This window comes from Venustampulla echinocandica (assembly GCF_003357145.1).
Source record: "Venustampulla echinocandica strain BP 5553 chromosome Unknown scaffold_1, whole genome shotgun sequence".
Classification (NCBI taxonomy): domain Eukaryota; kingdom Fungi; phylum Ascomycota; class Leotiomycetes; order Helotiales; family Pleuroascaceae; genus Venustampulla; species Venustampulla echinocandica.
This window is the reverse complement of record NW_022474206.1, coordinates 1,533,469-1,559,145: the sequence shown is the minus strand read 5'-3', so window position 1 is coordinate 1,559,145 and position 25,677 is coordinate 1,533,469. Positions and strand designations below refer to the sequence as shown.

Genomic DNA, 25,677 nt, shown 5'->3' with positions numbered 1-25,677 from the left:
CAGTCTAAAAACAAACCTAGGTTTTCACGAAACGGGACTGAACCGGATAATGCTTTTGGCTAGAACCTAAGTAAGAGGCATGGTGGTGCTTCGAATTGATCCCTCGAGTTTAAATCAGTGAGCGGGATGCTGACCAGTTGAAAATATTATGGCTGCTGATATTACTAGACCCATGCTAACCATTTATGAATATTATCACAGCTGATGTTCTATTCAGGTACGTGCCAAGATGCCTTGGAGACGCCTTGCCTAATATAACAGGGCTTAGACGGACCGGCCCTGGACCGGCACTGGACAGCCCCGCAAGCGAGAACGCCACTTACTCAGAAAATGAATCCTTGCCATGGTACGTGCATTTCTCTCCACTACATGCTAATATCTGATGGTACTTGCACCATTTTCTGATGCTTTCCAACTGTTAGAGCGCCGCACTATCTTCTTACTCCACCCACACCTGAAATAGCCACATTTTACACCAAATGGAAGGGTTGTCTGACCCGCCTTGTTGCACTGCCCGTCAAGTGCTCCTTCGAACACATGCTATGGCGCATTCTGAGAACAATTTTAGCACAATTGTTCTAAGAATGCGCCATAGCCATAGCTAGCCTCCGAAAGCCGAGTGGACGATCCTTTTGTATTTTGTATAGGTGATTTCAACTGCTAGAGACGTATTGCGATTCCTATGTGAAGAATTTCATTTTCATTTTCGCTCGGTTTTGTTGTGCATGCGTAAAGATGCATTCCCAAATGGAGCAGCAGTTGGGCTACTCCCTCTTGCTTGAGCTTTTATCGTAAGTTATCAAATTCTAATATACTGGTGAACGGACGATTAATATTACTGCTACAGATATCAATTTGCTTCACCAGTTCGATGGTATGTAGACCAAATATATATTTCTCAATTGCAAAATCAACGCTAACCTCCTGACAGGGTCGAAACACAGGATGTTTTGCTACAGAAACAGCAGACCCAGCGGCTGATTGAGATTGGCCCCTCTGATACCCTGGCAGCGATGATGAAGAAGACTTTGGCATCCCAATACCAAATGTCCGATGCTGCAGTTTCACGGAAACGAACTGTATTATCCTATGCACGAGACGCTTCAAAAATCCACTACGATGCGGATACTACACCAAATTCCAGAAAGAGGAAAGAGCCTGCGCCGACGAAGCCAAAACTGCCTCCCCCTCCAATTCCGAAAGATGCTGTAAGCATGCAAGTCTTGACGCCCCAACCTCCCGTTGTAGCGCAGGAAAGTGCGTCAGTTCTGGAATCACCTGACGTACCAGTTTTGGCCGAGGACGTTGTACTCGCAATTATAGCGCCGAAGTTAAAGAAGGCATTTGGGAAGATTGATAAAACAAAGTCGATTAAGCAACTCACCGGAGGTAAGACCAACCTGGTCTTGTAATACATTTACCCAGAATTTGGACGACGAATACTGATTGGTAGCTTCTAAACCACAGGCAGGTCCACGCTTGGAAACGAAATTGTTGGCGATGTCAACAGCGAGTTTGGCAGCGTTCCCGATAGAACAGAAGATATGACCGTTGAAGAACTTGGCATAGCGTTGACTTCCTCTGGTTTTAGCGGGCACCTCGGCAAGATGTCCACCGCTATGATCAACCGGCTATTCTCCCTTAGTATGCCTCCTGGGTTTAATCTTCAGCGTGCTAGAACCTTCATAAAGGAACGCTGGGGATTCCAACCAGGGCGCCAAGATGCAGTTCTGCTTCGTGCCACTACTATGCAGCCTGCGTCTCGTCTTGCTACTACTTCGGATGCGGAGTCCTTTTTGGCGGATCTCGTCACACACTATGCCGCAGAGCTTAATTTAAACCTTGCAACACCTTTGGCCGTTCAAATCTCTGGCTCAACCGATGGCAATAGTCAGCTACACGCGAAGCTTATGATGACTGACCACGAGCTGGCTGCTATTACTAAGGAGAAAGCTGCATGGAGGAGGGCGAAACTTGAAGCTCTGTCAAAGCGTATGCAGATTGATCTACGCGCTGGTGATAAAGCGCATGTAGTTATGAAAAAGAAACACGATATTTTACAGAAAGAGCTCGACGATTTGACTGCAGAGTTTGGCGAAGTTTTACTGAGTGGGGTTTCGAATTCCTTCGCAAGTGTGAAAGCGCGTCGGTTCAATTCGTCCTGGAACTGGGCGCTCCAAGACTTGCTAGAGGTGTATCACGGTGTTCAGGGTGGAGCTCTGAGCCCTGATAATCCGGATCTTCTAAATCGCTGCGTTTTGATCGCCAGTCGTGCGGATCCTAGATTCCTCCGTGTATTGAATCAGATCGACTCAGTCCCTTCTGGAGCTCCGAGGCGACAAAGTGCCAGGGCTATCATTTTGCACCTCAAAGATCTCTGCAACGAAATTTCATCGAGCGGTCTTGTGCCGTACACATCCTTCACCAATATCTTCAGCCGAGCACCGAAAACAATAATCGACCAAAACGGCAACGCCCTCTATGAAGAAGTGCCACGCTCCATCTCCGACGAGCTCCCCACACTGCTACTCAAAACCAAGAACAAAAACAGGAATTGGAAGGTCGATGAAGATCTAACACACAAATTTATCAGTCTGTTGAAAAATACCCGCAAGAACGGTGTGTCATTCAAAGGCAAGAATGTACTCGTCACAGGCGCAGGCTTGAACTCTATTGGAGGCGAGCTCCTCAAAGGCCTTCTTGCCAGTGGCGCCAAGATTATCACAACTACCAGCAGCTACTCGCGAAAGACTCTGAAAGCCTATCAAAAAATTTACATGCAATTCGGCGCCAAAGATTCGGAATTGGTTATTGTCCCGTTCAACCAAGGTAGTCAGAGAGATTTAGATGCTCTCGTAGACTACATATATGACCCTGTCAACGGACTAGGATGGGACATCGATCACGTTGTCCCCTTCGCCGCTATCTCAGAAACAGGCCGCGAGGTTGACGGAATTGATTCCAAGTCCGAACTAGGTCATCGTATCATGCTGACCAACCTTCTACGTCTACTAGGCGTTGTAAAGAAGCATAAGCAACAGGGAGAGTCCTTGTGTCGACCTGCCCAAGTCATATTACCACTGTCGCCAAATCATGGTGCATTTGGCGGTGATGGGATGTATGCTGAATCCAAAATTGCCCTGGAAGCTCTGTTCGACAAGTGGAATTCCGAAAGCTGGGCGCCATTCCTGTCTATATGTGGTGCCTCGATTGGGTGGTCGCGAGGGACTGGTCTCATGGTGGGCAATGACATCCTCGCCATGGGTATAGAAGAGCGTAAAGTGCGCACTTTTTCGCAGGCAGAGATGGCGTTCTATATCCTCGTTCTTATGACGAATACGATTGCCATCGAATGCGACGACCAACCTATCTATGCAGACTTGACAGGCGGTTTGGACGAGGTTTCTAATCTCCCCGAGCTATTAAATAAAGTCAGAGCCGATATCAACGAAGAAAAGACCATTCGCCGAGCTCTCGTAGAAGAAGAAGCGATTGAACGTGCCGAAGGCGGTACTGCCCAAGAAACGGCCCCTCAACAGGAGCTGATGAAACCTCAGCCGAATGTCCAACTCTCGTTTCCTCAACTGCCGGACTGGGATGCTGAGATCAAAACCTTGCATCAACAGTTGGATGGCATGGTTGACTTGGACACTGTCGTCGTCATTACAGGTTTCGGGGAGCTTGGGCCATGGGGAAATTCTCGTACGCGTTGGGAGATGGAAGCAAACGGTGCATTTTCAATCGAGGGCTGTATCGAGATGGCATGGGTGATGGGACTTATCAAAAATTTCGATGGGCAGCTTGACGGAAAAGAATACCATGGTTGGATTGATGTCAAGACGAAGAAGCCAGTTCACGCAGCAGATGTGAAGAAGCTGTATGAAGCACAAATGCTGGAGAATTCCGGCATACGCGTTGCGAACCATGAAGGCGATAAACCGGACACCCTTCTCCAGGAGGTTATTGTTGAAGCAGATCTTCCGCCTTTCTCTGTGCCTCAAGAGCTGGCCAGTCAATACCAGGCGGAGCACGGCGAACATGTCGATGTATGTGCCGGAGGCTCTGACGAAGAGCGCTTGGTGAGTTTCAAAAGGGGCGCCGTGTTAATGCTGCCAAAGTCTCTCGAGTCTATTCGCAGGGTGGTGGGTCAGATTCCAGAAGGCTGGGATCCGCGAACCTATGGTATTCAGGAGGATATTATATCGCAAGTTGACCCTGTCACGCTATATACTCTCGTTGCAACAGTGGACGCACTCTTAGCTTCGGGTATCACCGATCCATTCGAGTTATACAAGTATGCCCATGTTTCGGAGATCAGTAACTGCCTTGGATCAGGCTTCGGTGGTGCTTCGTCGTTGAAGCAGATGTATCGCACCCGTCACTTCGACAAACCAGTACAGAGTGACATTTTGGCTGAAACCTTTATCAACACGACTTCAGCATGGGTGAATATGCTTCTTCTTTCAGCCGCAGGTCCGATTCGTACAGCTGTAGGAGCCTGTGCAACTTCGATTGAGTCGCTGGAGACTGGAATTGAGACTATTATTACCGGAAAGGCAAAGATGTGTTTGGTTGGGGGTGTCGATGACCTCGATGTCACTGTATCTACCGAATTCGCTAATATGAAAGCAACAGTAGACGCAGAGAAGGAGTTCCAGAAGGGCAGAGAGGCAGCGGAAATGTCTCGACCGACTGATTCAACACGCGGTGGATTCGTTGAATCCCAAGGCGCAGGCGTACAGGTCATCACCTCCGCAAAACTCGCACTAGACATGGGCTTGCCAATTTATGGAATCGTTGCTCTTGCATCAACCGCCAGCGACACTATAGGAAGATCAGTGCCAGCACCAGGTAAAGGCATCCTGACAAACGCGTCCGAGAGAGTATCAAGGTTTCCCTCGCCACTACTCGATATCCAATATCGCCGCCGCCAACTACGTATCCGGAGAGAACAGATTCAAGCATCCACGGAGCTTGAACTCGGCTTAATCAACCAAGACCTCTCTGTGATCGAGGGGGCCAACTCAAGCGACATCGCCACTGATATTGAGCAACTTCATAGCCGCAAAGCCTATATTTGCCAGGAAGCACAAAACCTCACGAAAAGCGCACTTTCCGTCTTTGGCAACGAGTTCTGGAAAAACGACACAAGTATCGCCCCTATACGCGGTGCACTGGCAGTCTGGGGGCTCAGTATCAACGATATCGACTTCTTGTCTCTGCATGGCACAGGCACCAAGCTAAACGACATCAACGAAGCCCAAGTGAATCAACGTCAACTATCGCACTTAGGCCGTGAGCCTGGAAGTGTCGTGCTGGCCATTTGTCAGAAACACTTGACCGGCCATTCCAAAGGCGCAGCAGGGGCATGGATGCTCAACGGATGCCTTCAGGTGCTCGACTCGGGCATCGTGCCGGGAAACCGGAACGCAGATAACATTGACATTGGGCTGGCTGAGAATGACAACTTGGTGTTTCCTAACCGCACCATTCAAACGACGGCTGGCCTGAAAGCTTTTAGTCTTACCTCGTTCGGTTTCGGGCAAAAGGGTGCCCAGGCAATCGGTGTTCATCCGCGGTATTTATACGCTGCGATTAGCAAAGCCGAGTTTTACCAGTACAAGGAGAAGCTCTGTCAACGGAAAAAAAAAGCGAATGGGTTTTTCAAGAAAGCGATGCCGACGAACACGCTTTTTGTGGCTAAAGATAAGGCACCGTATCGACCCGAGCAGCTCTCTGAGGTGTTTTTGAACCCGGAGGCCAGAGCTGTGGAAGCCGAACAGAGTGAGGAGCTGTATTATGAGGATGATTTGGTAGATAATTTAATATAGATGTAACTACTGTGCGTTTGATCGTAGAAGGTTGGGTGGAAGGGCAGATCTATTGTTTGCGTACTTGATATCAATTGTCGTCTCTTAGTATTAATGCAGTTACAATTTGGTTTTTTGGGGGTGGAGGGGTGTGAAAAGTTAAATCACTTAGGCATAATCATATTAACCGTGGCTATTGCGAGGGCTATTTTAGGAGTACTTGATACGATATTGCTAAATATTCCCTTATTTGTACATCTAAGGGTGGAACTTATGGAATTATAGCAAGAAAGGCACGCACTGCACATCATAGTCGATACAATGCTAGAAGAGATGAGAAGACCCGGTCACCATCATCACTATTGGAGTTTAGTCCACAATCTAGCAGAAATCGTTTCATATCTTAAAAGCCTAAAATAACCAATCTTTCATTTGGAAAAGCTGTTCACTCGTCTCATCATATGGTCCCCCCCTGAGGTTCCTCAACAGAAGCTATAAAAAGACAGAGGTCAGCTGAGTACAGTATCTAGAAAATCACAACGAAATCTTAATGCTTACCTCAGAATGTGATTTAACAGTGAAACTGACATGCTCACGCCACAAAAGAGCTTCCAGTTTCTCTACCCATTCAGATACCTTAATAGTCTCCACACCCAACGACTTAGCACAAGCTCTCAGCATGACCGTGGCGCCAACAAACTGCGCCTCGCTCCAACCGGCTCCCTCGATATCCAATGCCCCATCCACCTGCGCAGTGGCGTTCTTACCCTCGTTCGCTCTCACTAAGTCCAGGGCGTAGCAACGACCCATTGCTGCAGACATCAGCGTCCATCTCACGCGTTCTTTTCTCCATTCTTGGGTTCTGTCGAGAACGTCAGCTTGGCGATCTTTGACATCCCTTTCTTGGAACTGGGGATTCGAGGAGTCGCATGTGGATGATTGGCCTGGTGTTTCTTGTGTAAATTGTAAGGGGGGGCTGAATAGATCAGCTTCTTCTGCAATCCACCAGTTGAGCTCTCCCATTGCTGCATCCATGCCTTTGCCGTAGCCGCCGGATACCGAAGCGGGAAGCTGTTTTGCGGCTTGTGTGTAAGTCTGTAGCATCAGGTCTAAAGATGCGGGGGATTGAGATCCATGATCCACGATAGCTGACAAGGCGCTATAGAGAAAAGATCCTGGGTTTTCTGCAGCTTCTGTTGCGGCTGCAAGCCTGTCGGCAGCCTGGTTCGCAATATCATGTAAGACTGGCGGTGATGCAGTGTGCTGGCCATATTGCAGGTCCAGCCATGCCGTTTGGAAAATGTTGAAGGCTTCAAGTTGATAGGGGTGATTTGGATCGCCCATTTTGTCGTTTGCATATGTTCGTTATGTTGATTGTGTAGAGAATTTGTGAGAATGAGTGTCCCAGCGTTTATTTATTTATGGAAGTGCCGGTGTGACTCTTTTTCGGCTTTTTTTGTAAAAGGAACATTATGACTTATTTAAGCTTACTGTTAAGACGTGCAGCGGCTGCATCTAATGCATGACGTCACAGTAGTAGGTAGTAAACTTCAAAATAATTGTCTCTTGTAGCTATTAGTAGCGATCGTCGGGGCAGTTAATAATTGTTCTTTACTTTTTTTCTCGTTCTTGTCTCGTTTTCTTCACATTTTCTGACACATTTTCTGACGTCTTTCATCCTTCTGTTCTGTGTTAGCTTAGTAACCTCTAACCGAACCCCTTAAGTTCTAAGAATAGCCTAGCTATGTTGATCGCTAGCACCACATCCCTAGGGGATGAATCCCACCGATTCCTTTCAAAATCATAGTGGTGACGAGGCTCAGATGATTGCTTCACTCAGGTGTAAACACTATACCGAGTCCTAACTCATTATTGTGGCGAAGCAAACATGATTCGTTCATCCAGGTGTAGAGTAGATCGTCAGCACAACTTCTCCAGGGGGTGAAACCCATCGATTCCTTTCAAAATCATAGTAGTGACGAGGCTCAAATGATTGCTTCATTCGGATGTAAACACTGTACCGACTCCGAACTCATAATAGTGGCGAAGCAAACATGATTCTTTTACCCACATGTAGAGTAGATACTGTACGTACTAACTGGTGCTGAGTTCGGGAGAGATTATCGGATATCAAGTATAAAGAGCCGTCAGATTGACCCTTAAAACGAGTATCAATTCAAACAGCAACAGTAACAGCCTAAAACAAGAACTCATCAATCAAGCATTTCAATCACCAATCCGGTCGCACAAAATGCAGTTTGCCACCATTGCAAGCTTTCTCCTGAGTGCCTCTCTGGTACTCGCCGCTCCCGCCCCCGAGAAAACCCTCAACAAGCGCTTCGAACTTGACCATGTCCCCACAGGCGATATAACGTGCCCAGACCGTAAGTTCTAGAAACACTCCCCAGTGTCTCCAAGCAACTTAACCATACTAAACTTCACTAGACAGCACCGGCGGCGACTCCACATTCTCCGGCGCCTACGCAGCCAACAACATCGATCTCGTACTCGTCAACAACAATAAAAAGAAAGGTGGCTACCCCAAGCCCTTCAACCCCAAGAACCCTAAATCGAGCCAATTCGAATGGAAAAACGGCTGCGATCCCAACAAAATATTTGAATTGCCGCTGTGGAAGAATAGCTTTGGCGTTGAGATGCCGTGGGTGGTCAACGACAATAATAACAAGCCGGGGGCGTTTAGGGAGTATTATCAATGGGATTCTGCGACTTCGAAGGCTATTTGGTGTGGTGCATATGCTCATGCGGATTCACAAAGCAATGGGGATTTTGTGACTTGTCATTATTAGGTTGCTGAGCACTAGGGTATAGATGGGTAGAATGAATCGGTGATAGTGGGGCTTAGATGGTCGCTAGTAGAAGAGTTGATGGAGAAAGCATGGTTCTCGAGTATTGGATTTTTGGATTTTCTGTTTTCCTTGTCTTTCTATTCTTTTCACTCGTTATATAGTGACAACCACCGGTTTGAATGATAGCACTATTACTGAAAATAAACTTCGATGCGTATTATCAAATCTATGCTTTACAAATCGTTAAAGATGTAATTGTTAAGAAAAACACTGAAGAGTAAGCAACTAGCTCTTTCCAAGTTCCGACTGAGTTTTGACATTTCACTAGTTAAAAATAATATATTTTACACCCTTCTAAAGTACTATATAACTACACCTCCAGGAGATCAAAATTAAGTATAAAACTACTGCAGCATCCTGCTAGTAGATAGAGGGCAATATTAATCGAATCACAAACCATAAGCAACCAAGCTTAAGTTGTTGGGGAGTAGAAGCAAATCGCAAACCGTAAATCGCAAATTATAAACGGATACTCTGAGACCGTTCCACATCAATTCTCGCTTAAAAAGGGGTTCGTCTAACGTATCTACAACTTTTGTTACTTGTAAATAGGGGTTTTGTGCAAGGTGGAGTGTAAGGACTTTAAGAATTAAAGATATAATAGATTAAATCATATATTTACCTTAGGTATATAGGGTTAAGTATAACCGCTCTCCCCAACACCTCTCCCCAACTCCGAGTCCTCATTACTTGTATTGTACAACAAATCTCACTCGATTCAACTTGTCCCTTCACTCCCACTCCCATCCCCATATAACTCACCGAATGCCGACCCACCCCTAGCCAAAAGTTCCACGGGGTTCGCAAACTCCACCAGAACACCCTTGTCGAACACCGCCACCTTGTCAAAATCCAAAATAGTATGCAGCCGATGCGCTACCACAATCAACGTCTGGTTCTTAAACTTCGTCCGGATCACCCGCTGCATCAACGCGTCCGTTTCCACGTCCACGCTCGAGGTTGCCTCATCTAGCACCACGACTCCGCGACAAGGGAATCGAAGCAATGCACGTGCGAGGCAGAAGAGTTGGCGTTGACCGTGAGAGAGGAGATCGGCTTCCATGAGGCTGGATAGGCCGTCCGTGTGAACGAGAATGGAATCCCAGATGTTGAGTTCAGCGAGCGTAGATTGGATTTGCTCGTCTGTGCATGCGCCGAGGGGATCGGCGTTGAAGCGGACGGTGCCAGGTGCGAAGTAAGGTTCTTGCGGGAGGCAGGTCAGACGTTGGCGGATGAGGTCGGGGGAGAGGCCCGAGAGGTCGAGGTTGTCGATTGTGATGCTGCCGGAGGACGGGTCGAGGAGGCGGAAGAGAGTGGCTACTAGGGAGGACTTGCCGCTATATTTTGTGTTAGTAGATATTGGCAGAATGATGAGACTGGAGGTCAAAGACCTACCTTCCGCTGCGGCCACAGATACCAACCTTCTCTCCTGGTGCAATGGATAGAGTGACCCCTTGTAATGCAGGAGGTGCATCGGCTCTAATGACTTTGTTAGCTCTCATGACACCTGAGCCAAACCCGGAGAGCTTACTTGTATGATGCAGTCACATTCTTAAATTCCAGAGCGCCTCTCGCCGGCCAGTCTTCGGGGGGTGGCATAGACTCTTCTGGCTCTGGCTCCCTGGGAGTTTCAGCAGAGAACTGGTGAACTCTTGCCACAGCACCGATAGATGTTTCAAGCTTAGTCCAGACAATGACGACCGACATTAGTGTGGACGATAACTGGATCATATTCACAAGTGCTACTCCACCTAAGCCAGCACTAGTGGTCGAGTCACGTAGTTGGACCATCAACGCGACGAGGATCACTGCCACAGCTGCGGCGATCAGTCCCAAAACAAGTGTTAGCCACTGTTGTACGCTGTAAAGAAGGTACAATGGTCTCTGTGATGCATCGAGGGCATTGGTGTACTCTTGTCTGAACTTGTCTTGCCAGTGGAATGCTCGGATGGTCGCTCGACCTTCGAGAGCCTCAAGAAATAACGAGTAGAGGGGGCTCTTGGCCTCAAGATCAAGAAATCGTAGCTGCCTGGATGTTCGCAAGTAGTATCTTTGAACTAGCCATAGCACAATGAAGACGACGACGAATGCAAGGCCAACATAGTGCGAGGCAACGAGGACCAAAACTGCTAATGCGACTGCACCAAGTGCGTTGGCACCAAACAAAAGTAATGCGATGGGCAACTCCGCGTCAATAAGCTGGAGATCTTGACTGAAGCGATTGAGTGTAATGCCCGTGTCTGTGACACTGAAAAAGGCCATGGGTGCTTTGATGACAGCCTGGAGAAGCTGCTCATGCAGGCGCTTTCCAGATGTAACGACCATAACATTCGCGACATGTCTGGCGCCGAGGAAAAGCGCTAGCAAGAATGCTACTTGAAGACCACCGTAGACTCCGAGGTAGTAGCCTAAATCTTTGTTGCCCTCTCGTGTGTTGGATTCGGACCACCAGCTCAACCACACGGTAGGGAAGTACTCCAAGGCAACGAATAAAAGCTCGTAGACAAAGAAGAGGACTGCATTGACGAAACCTGTAGCTTCGAAATAGTGCAGATATACTCGTTTGTCGCCCAATTGTCTACTTGGTGGCGGAGCGATACGTTCGAGATGCATTGTATCCTTCTTCACACCATTAGCGACAGAAGATAAACTTGATACTGATCCTACGGATCGTATCTCATCGATCGAGTCGGTGCTCGCCGTGTATCCATGAGCGACAGAAAGCTTCTGAACATAGCTGCCTTTCCGCCACCTCAGTTCCTCAAACGTGCCTTGCTCAACGATTTGACCTGAGCGGTTCAGCACAATTATGTGATCTGCCTCTGGGAGGAAGTGTGCTGCATGGGTTGCAAAAATTATGGTAGTTTGTCTCCGCCGAAGGAGTCCTTCGTTGCCGAAACAACTTGTGAAAACCGATCGAGCTGTCGTTGCATCCATCCCACTCATCACGTCATCGAATAGCGCAATGCTCTGTCTGGCATATATTGCTCGTGCAATAGCCACTCGCTCCTTTTGCCCACCACTAAGAGTGATGCCGCCGCTCCCAACAGGAGTTTGATCGCCATTAGGAAGCTGTAGAAAATCTGCCTCCAAACTGCAATCCCTTACCACAGAGCGATACCAAGTCTCGTCGAAAGATGCAAAACCAACAATGTTTTCTCGAATTGTTGTATTTCTAAGCCATGGGCTTTGATCGCAGTATGCAATTTTTTTAGATGCAATAGCCACTGTGCCAAGTGTAGGTTTGAGCTCTCCCAGAATAGCCTTGAGCATGGTCGACTTCCCACTTGCGACAGGTCCGACGATCATAGTAAGCTGATCGGATTTTATTTTCACGTTGAGATTTCGCAGCGCCGGATTGCCAAGTTCATTCCAACTAAAGCTTGCGTCTCGAAATACTACCGTATCACAATTTGTCCCATAGGGGGGTGGTTCTGCCGATTCCGGTATGGTGGGATAACTGGCTTTTTCATCAAGTCCAGGGATATGCGAAGCCAGAGATATAGTGCTTTTGTGCATGGGAGGAAGAAGTGAGTGTCCTCGTCTCTTGTCAATGCGATCTTCTGCTGTCATGAACACTCGCACTCGACCGAGACATGCAAAGGCAGAGACAAGTGAGGGGACGGACTGGAAGAGTTGCGTAAATTGATTTGCGAGAAGTAGCAAGATAGAAAGTGATGTGAAAAGCCGTGATACGTCGAGTGTGGGGCTGTTTTTGCTCCTCGCAAGAAGGGAATAGGCAATGAATGTAAGGAGTGGAGATAAGGTCTGCGGAACGTATGCTACTCGATTGTTAGTTGCGACGATCCAATAATACAGAGTTGAGAGATTTTCGAAAGGAAGTCTAACCCAGAGTGAACAGGATGATTTGTAAAGCGCGAAATCGAGTGGCAGACTTGATTTCTTCCCTCCTCAAGTTCATTATGACTGCACGGAGTGGCTCGGAAAGGCCGAGCATTTTAACACTTTTCATAGAGCTGAGCATGTTTGCAGTTGCACCTTTGGACAATTAACCATTACGTCTTCAAGTGATGTTGGAGCTCTTACTTATCCTCCTTTCGATGGCTTCCATCCATGCTTTTTGTCGATTACCTGCCGTGGATGCTAGAGCACCTGCAGCAACAGCGAGAACTAGACGATAGGAAATCTGATTAGCAAGACGGTCAAGTGAAGTGATTGGGAGAGGTATTTCAAGAAGACTCACTCAGAGTAACCCCAAGGGATATTAGGGCGGTGTGAGAGATCTGCCGTTCAAGTAGAAATATACCTATGCCTGCTTCAATGAGATTTGCCCATGTTTCATGGATAACATTCAATCCCATCATGATTCTCTCGACATCGGAGCTCATGAGTGTGAGTGCTGCAGAATCATCCACATTCATAATGCTGCGCTCATTGACTTTGTTGAAGACTCTTGCTGCGATGACACCTCGAATCATTGTTGTGACTCTATGTACGCGGAACCAGTACCCGGCTGTTGCGAACTATCATTTCATCAGTATGCATGGCTAGGAAGGTATTCAGTAGAAACCTACCGCTAGACCAATGTACACAATCCCATAGGCTGCAATCAATCCATAGCCAATGTTGTTGCTATCTGGCGTTTTTGGCTCTTTTTGGAAATTCAAAACACGACTGATGAGCAGAGGCTGGCAATATACGAATCCAATCATAGCAAGCCGCGGCATTACTGGTGCAAAGACATGCCACCGCAAGCTATGGAAGAGCGAAAAGACAAGATCTTTGGTGGTACGCTGAGGAGCTAGCCATCAAATTAGCATAATCATGGCGGTACAGTGTGTAGGACTCACTTTGCATCCAGTACAGGTCAAACCTAGAACCAACGTCCTCGGACTGCATGTCTTGAGCAAGTGGATACAAATCGGGTATCGCCAGGACCTTGCTATAACCGGTATTGATCAAATGAATAAGCCATGAGAATAGAGCCTGGCCAAAGGCACCGCTCGTTTCTTCTCTACTTCGGAGAGTGTCTTTAAGTCTGATGAAAGAACCTTGTTTCTCACGCGCTTCTAGCCCAAGTACCACTACTTTCAAGGCAACTGAAGAAGTGAAGATGACTGTTGCCGTATGGTCGGCGTCGATGAGCCATAATGTCCTGGTGCGGACGATGTCGAACAGCAAAGTAAAGAATAGGTAGATTTCTAGTACAATAGACGGGCGAAGGGAATGAGTATGCTCATACGACGATAGAGCGACAATGATAAATGAATTAGCAACCGCAAGGGCGGCAGCAGGTACCGTCACTCGGGTTCGCCCTTCAGACTCTAGTGCCCATTGAACCAGTAGCGTTATCTGTACTCCAACGAAGCATAAAACGGCAACCTACCGGGTCCAAAACGGTTAACATAAAAATACACGAAGTGAAAGGCAAAGGTATGAAATCGACTGACCAGTTTTGCGATTTGAAACGTGCCGCCTGGCGATGCTTTCCTCCTAGCATGATGAAGTGCTAATAGCCTGAGCGATGCGACGACTATAAAGAGTATAGAAGGGACAATGCTCATGAGAGACTCTTCAAACAATTGAGTAAAATCAAAAGCTCTGCGGCAGGTGTTTACCCGAGGCCCAAAAGCATTGTCCAAGGACGCAGGACATAAAGAGTCCTGGGTTGCCATGGCTTGCGATGTGTTTAGTGCTAAGGACAATGCAACACATAAGGAAAGTGCAACAAGACTACAAGAAGACGGACAGCAAGTTGACGGGGAAGGAGACGAAGAAGGGCTATCAGTAAATGGAAGTGGACGACCTACGCTTACGGCATACCTTCTAGGCCAGCTTGCCTAAGGTGTACGTTTATTTTTGGGTGTTGTTGGGGGCGGTGGCGGTGGCAGTGGCAGACAACTACTGGTGACAACCAAGGACAGCGGATCTGCAGGAAAACAGACGGTGTGAAGCTGGAAAGTGAGAAAGTGACCCTTAGGTAAGCCACGGGAATGGCTGGGCTGGGGTGTCGTAAACAAATTCGGGGTGCGGCTCGAAATTGCGGGGTGTGGGGCAAGAAATAAGGGACAAACGCGGGAGCAGGGATTCTGGGACAGGGGTATTCCCGGGTGACAAAATCAGAAAATCAGAAAATCGCCAAGCGATGCTCAGGGTCCAAGTGAGTGCATGCGGAAGGAATGTATTGGCTTGGCCAACAGCTGCACTGCCGCGCAAGCTGTAAAGTAGACGCGACGACATACAGACTATGATACAGTTGTCGAAGCCGCCCGGGCTCTTCCAACCAACGCTTCCAACCAAACGAGGCTTGGTGGCTGTTGGTGGTTGTTAGTAACTTGTTACAGTAGCCTGGCCAGCCACGCGTCCGGGCGCTGGGAGGTAGTACGATATCACTTGGCAAAACCCCTTTGTGCTCTTGGCTTTGCTTCGTTCCTGCCATCCCCAGAAACCATAAAATATAAATCAAAAAGTATGGGGGCCTCTCTCATACTTACTTAATCCCGTTTCCTCGTCAGGTTATAGGTGAACTCGCTAAAGCTCTGATCCCCTCCCCTAGTACTCCACTTCCATCTGACACAAAACCACTACACTACGCGGAACTTTGGACAAATCAAAGATTGAAGAGCGAAGATGTGGTACAAATGTTTGCGTACGTATCGCCTGGACTGGACCGTTTCTATTCCATTCCCACTGATACAATTAAACAGCTGTGGGTGCTGTGGGCAACCAATTCACCTACTGTCCTTCGATGGGCGCGTCGATTCTCTTTGCCATTCTCTTTGGTTTCACAACGATTGCTCATATATGGCAAGCAGCTCACTACAAGAAGCCCTTTACCTGGGTTCTGATTATGAGCTCCATTTGGCAGACTCTCGCCTTTATCATCCGTTGCGTCTCTATCATGTTGCCAACTGATGTGGCCATCAACAATGTTACATACTGTCTTGTTCTTCTCGCCCCCTTGTGGACCAATGCCTTTTGCTACATGGTGGTAGCGAGACTGGTTCACATGTATATGCCTAATCACTCTATTATGGGCGTCAAGGGATCTTGGCTGGCATCCATTTTCGTATTGCTTGATATCACAGCTTTCATCATTCAACTCATCGGTGCGCTGGATGCGATCAACATCAATTTTGATGTCCAGAAGCGTGGTTTACACATCTATACAGGTGGTATTAGTGCACAAGAGTTGTTCATCCTCGGCTTCACTGTCTTGACTGTCATGTTCATGCGCAAAATCAAGGCGGGTGAAAGCACCAAGGCTGATACGAGCAAGGCTAAAAAGCTGACCCACCTCATCTACTTGGTTCTTGGTTTGATATCTGTTAGTCATGCGCTATTCTCCTTAATTCGAAAGCTAATCATCTCTGTAGTTCCGTATCATCTACCGAATCATTGAATTCTCCTCTGGATTCGGCTCGAAAATCACTCGTCAGATTGCCCAGCACGAGGCCTGGCAGTACTGCTTCGATACGCTTCCCATGTTCCTTGCAATCGTTGCCTTCCACGTTTATCATCCTGGAAAGGTTTTCCAGGGTCCAGATTCTCGGTTCCCCTCACGCAAGGAGAAGAAAGCCATCAAAGCGCAGAAGAAGCTAGAGAAAGAGCAGCGCAAAGCCGGGGCCGCTGCTGGTGGCCTCAGTGAGTCGGAATCATTCGAATTGGCCCAGCGTGTTTAGAGGCCTGAGTAAGGGTGTGCTGACTGCGGATTGTAGATGATGGGGGGAAACAATGAACTATATTAGTTGGAGTGATGTTAGTAGGAAAGCTAGCTGCGGCGAGAGAAACCATGAAATAAGTCGAGGGTACTTTATCGTAGGGTGCTACTTGAGAGGTCGGGGAACTATTGGGAATTGATGGTTGAGGCAAGATAGCAGCTTCTGTGAACATTGGACTATTAGTGTAGAACATGAAGACAGTTTGCATCTGGTAGATGAACAGGGCCATAACAGAGTAGATATATCTTTAGTCAATCTTCAATTTACAAGGCACTTGGCGAATAATGAATTGCATTCGCTTTACTCGGGAATCTAGGATTATATCCCAGCATAAGGGAGGGAAATCGAGGCAAGTCTACAACATAATTCGGATTTTTCTAATAATCTATTCTCTAACACAATTTCTAGAAATTTCGCATCTATACTAAATCCCTAAAGAAGCCCAATGTATCCACATCTACATCAAGCTCGCCATGCAGTCCATCCAATTGACTAAAAGCAGTTCCATACTTCAACGCCCGCAGCCTCTCCTTCTCAATAATGGCCCTGGCCCCCTTGGCCTCGTTACTACCACCCACCGGCAGCAAACCACCAGCCACTATCAAGCTCTCAGGCTTCACCGTCACACTGCCAGCCTTAATAACATACTTAGCAAGGGACGTCGCATACACGTTCTTAGGAAATATAGGTCTTGATGACTCGGTGTTTTCTTGCTTTCCTGCAATATTCGCCGAGCCACCATTGCTCGACCCATAACTCTCCTTCTCTTTCTTCTTCTTCGTACCCCCCATATATCCAGCCTTAACAAACCAACTAACAACATAAATCCACTTCTCATCCCAACACAGCACTCGCGTCACAACATCATACTTTTGCAACGGTGGGATGGCCCGTCTGAAACTCACACTCACACCTCCTAGAACCGGCATCACGGTTTTCTTCTTACCAGCAGCATATTCATTTTTCTGGAGGTTTGCAATGCCGTTCTTGAAGAGAGCGAGGAGGAGATGTACGCGACTAATGTCAAGGTCGGTGAGGTAGGTGCTGTTTGATTTGTGAAGGACGTAGTCGATTTCGAGGATGCTGCATCGGGTGGTAGTGATGAGGGGCCGGAATAGGAGCGGAGTGTGGAGGTGCTTGGAGAGGTTGAGGGTGTCGGACGGGTTATGGTTGAAGGAGGTAGAGCGGTGTTGGGTGAAGGCTGAGATGATGCGGAGCTGGGAGGATTATGTATGTGAGTCCAGATTTCTTTTTCTTGCTCTTTTTCGTCCCCTTCGTTTTAGAGAGCTTGGGGATGTAGATGTAGAAGAGAGAGAGAGACATACGTGCCAGAAAAAGGGCAGAGATTTGAGGTTTAGGAGACAAAAGAGACCGATTAATCCAGCGATAATAGCTGTAGGTGATGAGAAGAGGTTGGATAAGGTCTCACTGGATAAACCCATTATATTGGTAGGGAGAGTTGAGAAGCTCTATGTTCAGTAAAAAATTTAATCGCAAGCCATATAAATTTAGAAGCCAAAGAAATTTTCTGAATAATCACCTGTACTAAGCAGAAATGAAGGCAAAGTACGCAGTGCTGACTCCTGAGGTAATTCGATCTTGTTCTGCCACGGAACAGCAGGTCAAGCGCGACCCAGCTTTTAGGATTTTACGCCACTAGCATGGGAATTTATCATAGACATAATAATAGATCAATCGTCATTTCCTACTTCAGTGATGCAAACCACTAGGCTATGGAGTACTAGGATATTTGGACTCTTCATACATATCAGGTTACTAAAAATACACTTCCACTATCCACACCCACCGAAGTATGATTCTCAGCAAGATTAGGAACGATTGCAATTTCGTGGCTTTGTTTCAGATGGTCTTCTCGGGAAATAATCCCTAAGAAACCGAGATTCTGACACATCCCAAACCTGAGTAATACCGCAGAGCGCCACCGAATCAGTTTGTTCAGACCCTCGAAGGATTCACAACGCCAGCCACAATTGAACTCGCTAAGATCTAAAAAATGATTCTTACTGGAGTAGTCACAGAATGTAATTATTTCCACTATTCATTCTAAAAACCACAACTAGGCCAATCGCTTTTTATTATTTTTTACGAGCGGCGTTACAACGTTCCACGATAGAGCAAAGTGGCTCCAGCAGTATCAGTATGGCGCCTTCTGTCAGCCCATCAGAATCCTTCCACCTTACTCCATCCCCAAAACGGTACATTGGTACTTAGCAACGCCGCCGTGACTTTTGTACTTCAAACATACGCAGGTACTATTGCAGTCTCTACGAAATATCCAGTCCTCCCCCTTATTTTCCTTTCAACCGTTGTGACAAGTCGTCGTCATTGTCCCCTTGGTTTCTTTTGCATTTACTTGTAACAGCTGTATCTGGCCAATCATAAGCCGTTCCAATTTCTTCCACCTCATTTGCATTCAACCGTTAATAGCCATGTCGTTTATCATTGGTCTTGCTGGGCCAGCTGCCTTGCTGCTGTTTGGTGCCTGTGGTCTTGCTGTAAGTTGAGTATTTCTCCGAACACCCGTTACTGTTCTTTCCCTCAAATTAGTATCAATCACCCTCCAACGGATATAGTATCTCTCAATTACCCAAGAAATGCCGCAGCTAACGAAACTGCTCTGTGCAGTTGATTGCCTATGTGGTTTACATGCTTTACCTCCACCCACTAGCCAAATATCCCGGACCATTTTTGGCAAAGTTCACGCATGCATACGCTGCTTATCATGCATTCAAGCAGGATATCCATCTTGATATGTGGAGATGCCATCAGAAATATGGTAAGAAACGGACTGTTGAAATGCATTTGTCCAAACAAAGCAAGCAACTCACTGAATTTGTGTCACAGGTAACTTTGTACGCTACGGACCAGATCGTATGCTTATTAACACAGCAAACGGACTAAGAGGTGAGAACTCCTTATCATAAACCCACCTCTGAAAACCTTGGTGGAAATTAAACTAACGGTGTACAGATATCTATGGAATCAACAAAAACGTAACCAAGTCCCAAGGCTACAATGCTATGGTCCACCGCGTCCCCTCGGTGCTCACTATCCGCAACAAGAAAGAGCATTCTGATCGTCGCAGACTCATCGGCGAAGGTCTCTCTGACTCTGCAATCCGCAGATACGAACCGGTTATATTAAACCATATCAACCACCTTGTTGATGTTATAGCACCGAATGAAGGCGAGGAGGCCGAGTACAAGAAAGACCAGACATGGAGCATATCACGAAATATGGCAAAACTGTGTAAGAAAAGCCCATGACCATAATTTGAGAGAGATGTACATACCAACCCAGATTTGACAACAGGCAACTACCTCGCCTTCGACATAATGTCCGACGTCGTCTTCGGCAAACAATACAACCTCCTCGGTGTCCCAAAATACCGCTTTCTTCCCGATGCCATTGCCGGCTCCAACATCCGTACCACGGTACTCCTCTACCTTCCCGGCCTCGTCCGCGGCCGCCTCGACAAAAAGCTCTTCCCCGCCTGCATCAAAGCTCGTAACGCATTCCTCTACTTTATCGGTAAACTCCTGCATGAACGCCTACAAGTCACCTCTCCCAAACGACCCGATGTATTTTCCGCTCTCTCCAGCGAGAATCGGAGGGCGGGCAAGGACGCATTGGGCCCAGAGCAGCTGGGTGCCGAGAGTACGACGTTGGTTATTGCCGGGAGCGATACGACGTCGACGGCTATGTCAAGTGTTTTCTTCTACCTGGCTCATAACCGCACTTGCTATCAAGCTGCTGTTGACGAAGTCCGCTCGATGTTTACTTCCAGGGACGAAATCAAGATCGGTGCCAAGTTGAACTCTTGTGTTTACGTGCGAGCTTGTATTGAAGAAGCCATGCGTATTACACCTCCTATTGGCGCATCCCTGTTTCGTGAAGCTGGGCCAGGAGGCGTAACGGTCGATGGGCATTTCTTCCCGGCGGGTATGGATGTGGGAACATCGATCTATAGCATCCATCATAATGCAGAGTATTACCCTCGTCCCCATAAGTTCGAGCCGGAGCGCTGGGTGCTGAAATCTGGGGCGACGACGGCGGAACAACTGGCGCTTGCTAATGCGGCAATGAATCCGTTCTCTATTGGACAGAGGGCTTGTATTGGGAAGTCCTTGGCCATTGTGGAGTTGATGCTTACGTTTGCGACGGTGTTGTGGACGCTTGATTTGGCGCTGGTAGATGGGAAGGAGGGGGAGACGGGGAGGGGGAAGGAGGTTGGTGCGCCGTTGGGGAGGAGAAATCCCGAGGAGTTTCAGTTGTATCATGGGGGGATTACGAGTGAGAAGGAGGGACCTATGTTGAAGTTTTCGAGGAGGGAGGTGAAGGCTGAGCAAATGGAGCTTGATGCGGCGGTTGACGAGACGAAGGAGAGAATGTTTGTCATTCGCGAGGAGGAAATTGTTGAAATATAGGCTCGCCTCAAGTGAGAGATGTGTTCTTTTGATCCTTTGATGATGTTAAGCAAATACCGTATCTCTTCTCTCACGTTCTTGGTCTTCGTACTTTACAAATGGGGAAAAGCCTAGTTTCAAATATATTTCAAGAGGAGAAAGTATTAGTATTAAACTTAATAGCTTTATCGCCTATTCCCAGTTTTATTGCCTATTCCCAGTTTTATTCGTCTCCAGTCTCCTTATCACAGTGGAAAGGCTCGCAGTGGACAGAAAAAGGGGGGGGGGGGGGGACCCCCTCGCCAAGATCGGACTTCGCTAAGCTACGATTAAAGGGGGTGCGCCTGGCCCGTGCTTTAGGTTTATCCCATTACTCTTAGGCTAAGTAAGTTACTTCCGAACCATGCGCCCGCCCAAAAGCTTAACACCACCACGAAATACGTTTTAATAGAAGAAAGCTAGAACGTATCAGGCAGCGAGTAGGTATACATGAAGAAAACAGGGCCGTCCTACACGAGATGGTTCTCACATCACATTTACATAACACCATTAGTGTAACGTTAGATAAAACAATTGTTGCAAATGTGCTACCGAGTACCGACCCAAAAATACCGACCCAAAAAGACCTAACTAGTACCTAACAACGAAATCCCTTATACATCTTTGGACACTTGCTTCACTGGCAATTCCTGCCTTGCTTGCTCAATGACTCCAGTCTGCTGTTCGGTTAACATACTATCACCACTTGCCCCAGTGATGTTCCTCGTCGGTGCAGGAGTCGAGGGTGCCACAGCGGTAGCATTATCAAAATACTCATACTCCTCCCATTCTTTTCTATCACCGGTCTTAGATCCCTTCTCATCGTTCATACTCTCCTTCGACTTCTCACTCCTAAACGACCGGTTGCTCATTCCCGTCCCTTGCGGTTTCAGTTTCTCCTCACTCGGTCCACTCAGTCCGCTTGCTCGCCCGGTCGCAACTTCCACACCCCACCGCCCCACAATATCCTCCCAGTCCTTGCTGCCCAGTGCGGCTACCTCTTCCTCTCCTTGTGCAATCCTCGACGCAGCAAGATATTCATCCAGAGTAATCTCGTCCCCTTTTCGAAGCTTCATAAGCGACTTATACACCCCCATAAAGGCATACCCAGGGACACCACAGGCGCCGGCACTAGGCTTGAACACAACGCCTCCAAGACCCTTACCAACGCCTTTGAGGAAGCCTACCGCTCCATCTTTCTTAGCGCCGTTGTAGGGCTGTGTCACAAGGCCTGTCAGCCCGTCATAGAGGCCGTGGCCGAATCCTTTCCCAGCTGCAACTAAGCCACTCTTCACACCGTCGATTTTGGCTTCGGGGCGAACGGTGTCATCGTTATAGAGGTTGGGGACATTGTGGAAGCCACGAGCGAGACCGTTTGTAAAGGTTACAGGGGTTTTGAGACCGGCAGACATGATACGACCGACTCCTTTGGTAGACTCTAAAGCTACGGCACCAGCAGCGTTCATAGACGAGGATGAAGTTCTTGGTGTTGCATGATCGGAGACAGATGGATTTGTGATTCCTGCGGAAATCGAGCCTTTTTCGGACTTCTCATCACCGTTTTGGCTGCTTGTTTCAGTGCCAAGAGTTCGTTCATCCCACGAGGTCTGCATACTACTGTCACCGCCAGCGTTGCTTCGTTGCGCTTTTGCGCGCTCTTTGGAGGCATTGACTTGTTTGTATGCTTCTCTAGGCCCCGCAGCAACGCCCTTGAGAATATCAGATACCGTGGTCGTGGTATTAGCCAGAAGACTGGAGACGGGGTCCCAGGGGGCGTTGGCCGTGGAGTTGTCGTACTCAATTGCCCGGAGAAGTTCGAGATCCTGAACATCAATTTTATTTTCGCGTATCAAGACGGCTGCGGTGAGAGCGCTGAGCTTAATCTCGCTGTTATCATCGTTTTGCGAGCTGGCTTTCGACCTCAACGGCTTTCTACGGGAGGATGGGGATTTGCGTATCTTCCAGCAAGCGATGCGCTCCGGACACACAGCGCAGCGATTATCACGACTCTGCAAAGCTGCATGGAAGAATCCAGCACCTGCTTCACATCCATTCTCACGATGCATGGCGTTTGCGATTTCTCGGGCGGCTTCGCTACACTCAGGTCGCAGTGCAAAGTTGATCGCTTCACTTAGGCTGTCCACCGTGACATGCTTGAAAGGAATTGGTTTCGGGCCAGCGCCTCGTCTCGCAACCATATCACCCCAGAACCACTGATCACCAAAGAATGGTACTACAACCGTTGGACGCCCCGCTGACAGCCCTGTTGTGGTGGTGCCTGCGCCGCCATGGTGAACAACAGCGCTGCACCGCGGGAAAAGCCACGGATGTGGTGTATCATCAACAAAAAGCACCGTTTCGGGGACCTCGTCAGGAAGGATATGTGAGCCTAGCTTCGCCCAACCTCGGGAAATGATTGCGCGGACACCACTACGCTCAACTGCGGCGAGAATTATTTGGGTGATTGCAGCGCTATTGTCGAACTTGATGCTGCCGAAGCCGATATAGATTGGGGGATTGCCGCTCTCCAAGAATTTTGCCAGCTCAGGGGATGGGTCGTGGGCTGTTTGTGTAGGATCGTTAAAGTACCCACTGATGTTAACATGATTACCCCATTCCTTTGGTCGTGCGAGCAGCGCGGGACTCCAAGCATATGTGAAGGGGATCTTGAGCCGCCATGTAAGTCCTGGAGCAAAAAGCGAGGACAGGGGCTCCAAGCCCAAGGTTTGGACGCGGAAGACGTTGATAATATCACCAAGACCCTGCCAGATGAGCATCTCAACAAGGTGGAAGGATATGAGATTGCTGGTTTGGGGGGAGGCCGTTGTGGGCTGGATATTTGCCAGCGGATGTGGGAAGGAGAGAGATGGAGTCCAAGGCATTCTAAGTGTACATGTTAGCGATCATCTTCTCTCCACAAAGACAGAAAATACTGGATTAGAACATACGTGAACATCAAATGCAATGGCACTGCGAGCTTCTCTGCACAATGGACATGTGCAAAACTGGGTGGGTTTGCAATGATAGCATCCGCGATGAAAGGCTTGCCCGTCTTCGCATCTGGCTCGATGCAACTTCTCCAACAACCCTCTGCAATCTCGCCCATGAACCTCTGTTTGCGTGCGATATCACCGCTGAACAGCGCCTCGACACCAGGCATGAGTCCTGCATTGTTCACCATATAATCCATCAGCTCGGCGGGATCACCTCCAATGCTGAAGAATTCAATTCCAGCATTTTCGACCAAAGACTCGAACTTCGGGTGAGTAGCTAACCGCACGTGATGGCCATGAACCTGTTTCAAGACTCGCGCGAGGGCGAGAAACGGCTGAACGTCACCACGGCTTCCGACAACTTGAATCACAATATTCATGTATGGTGCTGGTCCTAGCTCCGTGGCGACTGTATAAGGGTGATATGTGGGTGGCTCTTCGCTATCTGTCTCAGGCTCAGGCTCAGGCTTTTCTTGGAAGCGCGAGGTAATGTCACCGAGCCGGGAGCCCGTGGTATCGAGGCTAATGGTAATGCGGCCATCGCCATCGCGGATCGCCTGAGCGTCGAAATCGGGGTCATGAAGCCCGATACCGTTGGGGTTGGAGTTGGAGTTGTACATCGAGTTCTTGTTGTGAGTATTATCACTATGATGGTTGCTCACGCTTGGGTTTGTATCGAAGAGGGGCTCTTCAGAGGGGTAAGTAACTTTCGTCATCTTGTGTAGCTACGTAGCTTTGTGGGTGTGTATGAATGGTGTTTCGGCCAAGCATGGTAACTGTTTTGCTTGCGTAGTCCTCTCCTCTCCACAATCTGCTGCCTATGATACAAGGTCATTTCCCCATCTCCTGAGTCCCGTCGGTTGGGGGCAGGTGGTGGCGCCTACGAGCACAAAGAATAGCTGCGCATCAGTTATTAGGTCGTCGTCAGCCTTTCCGAGTCTTGGGTACGCGTCAGCCTTGCCGGTTTCCGAGTGGGCGGCCGACGATGAGTGAGAATCCTACCTGCGCCGCAGGGTGATGTAACTAATGTTGCGGGATCAGGGTGAGGCCATGTGGTGAATGCATCTCCTACATGATTACATTCAGCTCCTTGCCCCAGAGTCCCAGCGTTGAATCCTACGAAATACATCTGGATTCTGGGGGGCGTTTGGGCAGCGGGGGAGGTGTGCATGTACGAAGTAAGTAGTGTGCCTAGGGAGGTACGTACCTAGCGGTGTGGTTACAGTCTGACTGTACTGTGGATATCAGGCTTCTTACTGTACCGTACCGTACCAGCCACCCCGCGCCTACATGGTGAGAGTTGCGAGTTGCGGGGCTCGTTCCCCACACAACACGACCCGGCGCTTCCTTCTCGCTATAATGCGGCGACTAATTATTCCCGCTGCGGAAATAACAACACCGAATGATACCGTCATATGCATCTTCATCTGGGTGCGATTCTTATAGAGATGGAAGCTGTAGTTGCGGAGATACACTAACTAATCTAATATTAGTAAGTCGTCACTTTAGTCACGATCTCTCTTGGTACGAGAAGCGAGCTCGTGCACGTGCCCTGCTCTAAAACAACTGGAACCCCTGAACGCACATGCCCTAAGCGAACCCCTGGTTACACTGTGCTAAAAGGGGCGGAACGTCGATACAAAACTGTTCGAATTCCTTCTACTATACCCCGTATTTACTCGTCTAATCTACCTTTTGTATTCTTTATATTGTATAGGCGAGAGGCCTGAGGTTGATATAGGAACAAACAGGGACCAACAACCAGGGAAGACTTATAAGGAAGGTAGGTCAGGACGCCGACGGGATGTTATTGATCAAATATGCCATGTCCCAAATCCGGTCTGTACTAGTATCCCACC

The 25,677-nt window shown here is 48.2% G+C and overlaps 8 protein-coding genes across 8 annotated transcripts; 4 read left to right on the top strand and 4 right to left on the bottom strand.

The window, feature by feature from the left end:
- Positions 1-735: 735 nt before the first annotated feature.
- BP5553_03047 (uncharacterized protein) lies at positions 736-5,831 on the top strand (the record flags this gene model as incomplete). The annotated part of the gene is made up of 4 exons (XM_032011670.1): positions 736-791; positions 848-874; positions 932-1,389; positions 1,468-5,831. 4 exons carry the CDS (start codon positions 736-738, stop codon positions 5,829-5,831), a joined length of 4,905 nt encoding a protein of 1,634 aa, XP_031871363.1.
- A 390-nt stretch (positions 5,832-6,221) lies between these two features.
- BP5553_03046 (uncharacterized protein) lies at positions 6,222-7,154 on the bottom strand (the record flags this gene model as incomplete). Its single annotated transcript, XM_032011669.1, has 2 exons — positions 6,222-6,302; positions 6,369-7,154. 2 exons carry the CDS (start codon positions 7,152-7,154, stop codon positions 6,222-6,224), a joined length of 867 nt encoding a protein of 288 aa, XP_031871362.1.
- A 907-nt stretch (positions 7,155-8,061) lies between these two features.
- BP5553_03045 (uncharacterized protein) lies at positions 8,062-8,617 on the top strand (the record flags this gene model as incomplete). Its single annotated transcript, XM_032011668.1, has 2 exons — positions 8,062-8,194; positions 8,256-8,617. The coding sequence occupies 2 exons, from the start codon at positions 8,062-8,064 to the stop codon at positions 8,615-8,617; spliced, it is 495 nt and encodes a 164-aa protein (XP_031871361.1).
- A 778-nt stretch (positions 8,618-9,395) lies between these two features.
- BP5553_03044 (uncharacterized protein) lies at positions 9,396-14,313 on the bottom strand (the record flags this gene model as incomplete). The annotated part of the gene is made up of 9 exons (XM_032011667.1): positions 9,396-10,014; positions 10,073-10,156; positions 10,209-12,459; positions 12,527-12,676; positions 12,725-12,808; positions 12,945-13,161; positions 13,213-13,439; positions 13,489-14,020; positions 14,089-14,313. 9 exons carry the CDS (start codon positions 14,311-14,313, stop codon positions 9,396-9,398), a joined length of 4,389 nt encoding a protein of 1,462 aa, XP_031871360.1.
- Positions 14,314-15,268: 955 nt separating this feature from the next.
- On the top strand, positions 15,269-16,320 carry BP5553_03043 (uncharacterized protein; the record flags this gene model as incomplete). Its single annotated transcript, XM_032011666.1, has 3 exons — positions 15,269-15,287; positions 15,346-15,965; positions 16,015-16,320. The coding sequence occupies 3 exons, from the start codon at positions 15,269-15,271 to the stop codon at positions 16,318-16,320; spliced, it is 945 nt and encodes a 314-aa protein (XP_031871359.1).
- A 458-nt stretch (positions 16,321-16,778) lies between these two features.
- On the bottom strand, positions 16,779-17,801 carry BP5553_03042 (uncharacterized protein; the record flags this gene model as incomplete). The annotated part of the gene is made up of 2 exons (XM_032011665.1): positions 16,779-17,576; positions 17,685-17,801. 2 exons carry the CDS (start codon positions 17,799-17,801, stop codon positions 16,779-16,781), a joined length of 915 nt encoding a protein of 304 aa, XP_031871358.1.
- A 1,008-nt stretch (positions 17,802-18,809) lies between these two features.
- On the top strand, positions 18,810-20,807 carry BP5553_03041 (uncharacterized protein; the record flags this gene model as incomplete). Its single annotated transcript, XM_032011664.1, has 5 exons — positions 18,810-18,875; positions 19,006-19,156; positions 19,225-19,284; positions 19,351-19,629; positions 19,681-20,807. 5 exons carry the CDS (start codon positions 18,810-18,812, stop codon positions 20,805-20,807), a joined length of 1,683 nt encoding a protein of 560 aa, XP_031871357.1.
- Positions 20,808-21,439: 632 nt separating this feature from the next.
- Positions 21,440-24,534, bottom strand: BP5553_03040 (uncharacterized protein; the record flags this gene model as incomplete). Its single annotated transcript, XM_032011663.1, has 2 exons — positions 21,440-23,708; positions 23,774-24,534. The coding sequence occupies 2 exons, from the start codon at positions 24,532-24,534 to the stop codon at positions 21,440-21,442; spliced, it is 3,030 nt and encodes a 1,009-aa protein (XP_031871356.1).
- Positions 24,535-25,677: the final 1,143 nt, after the last annotated feature.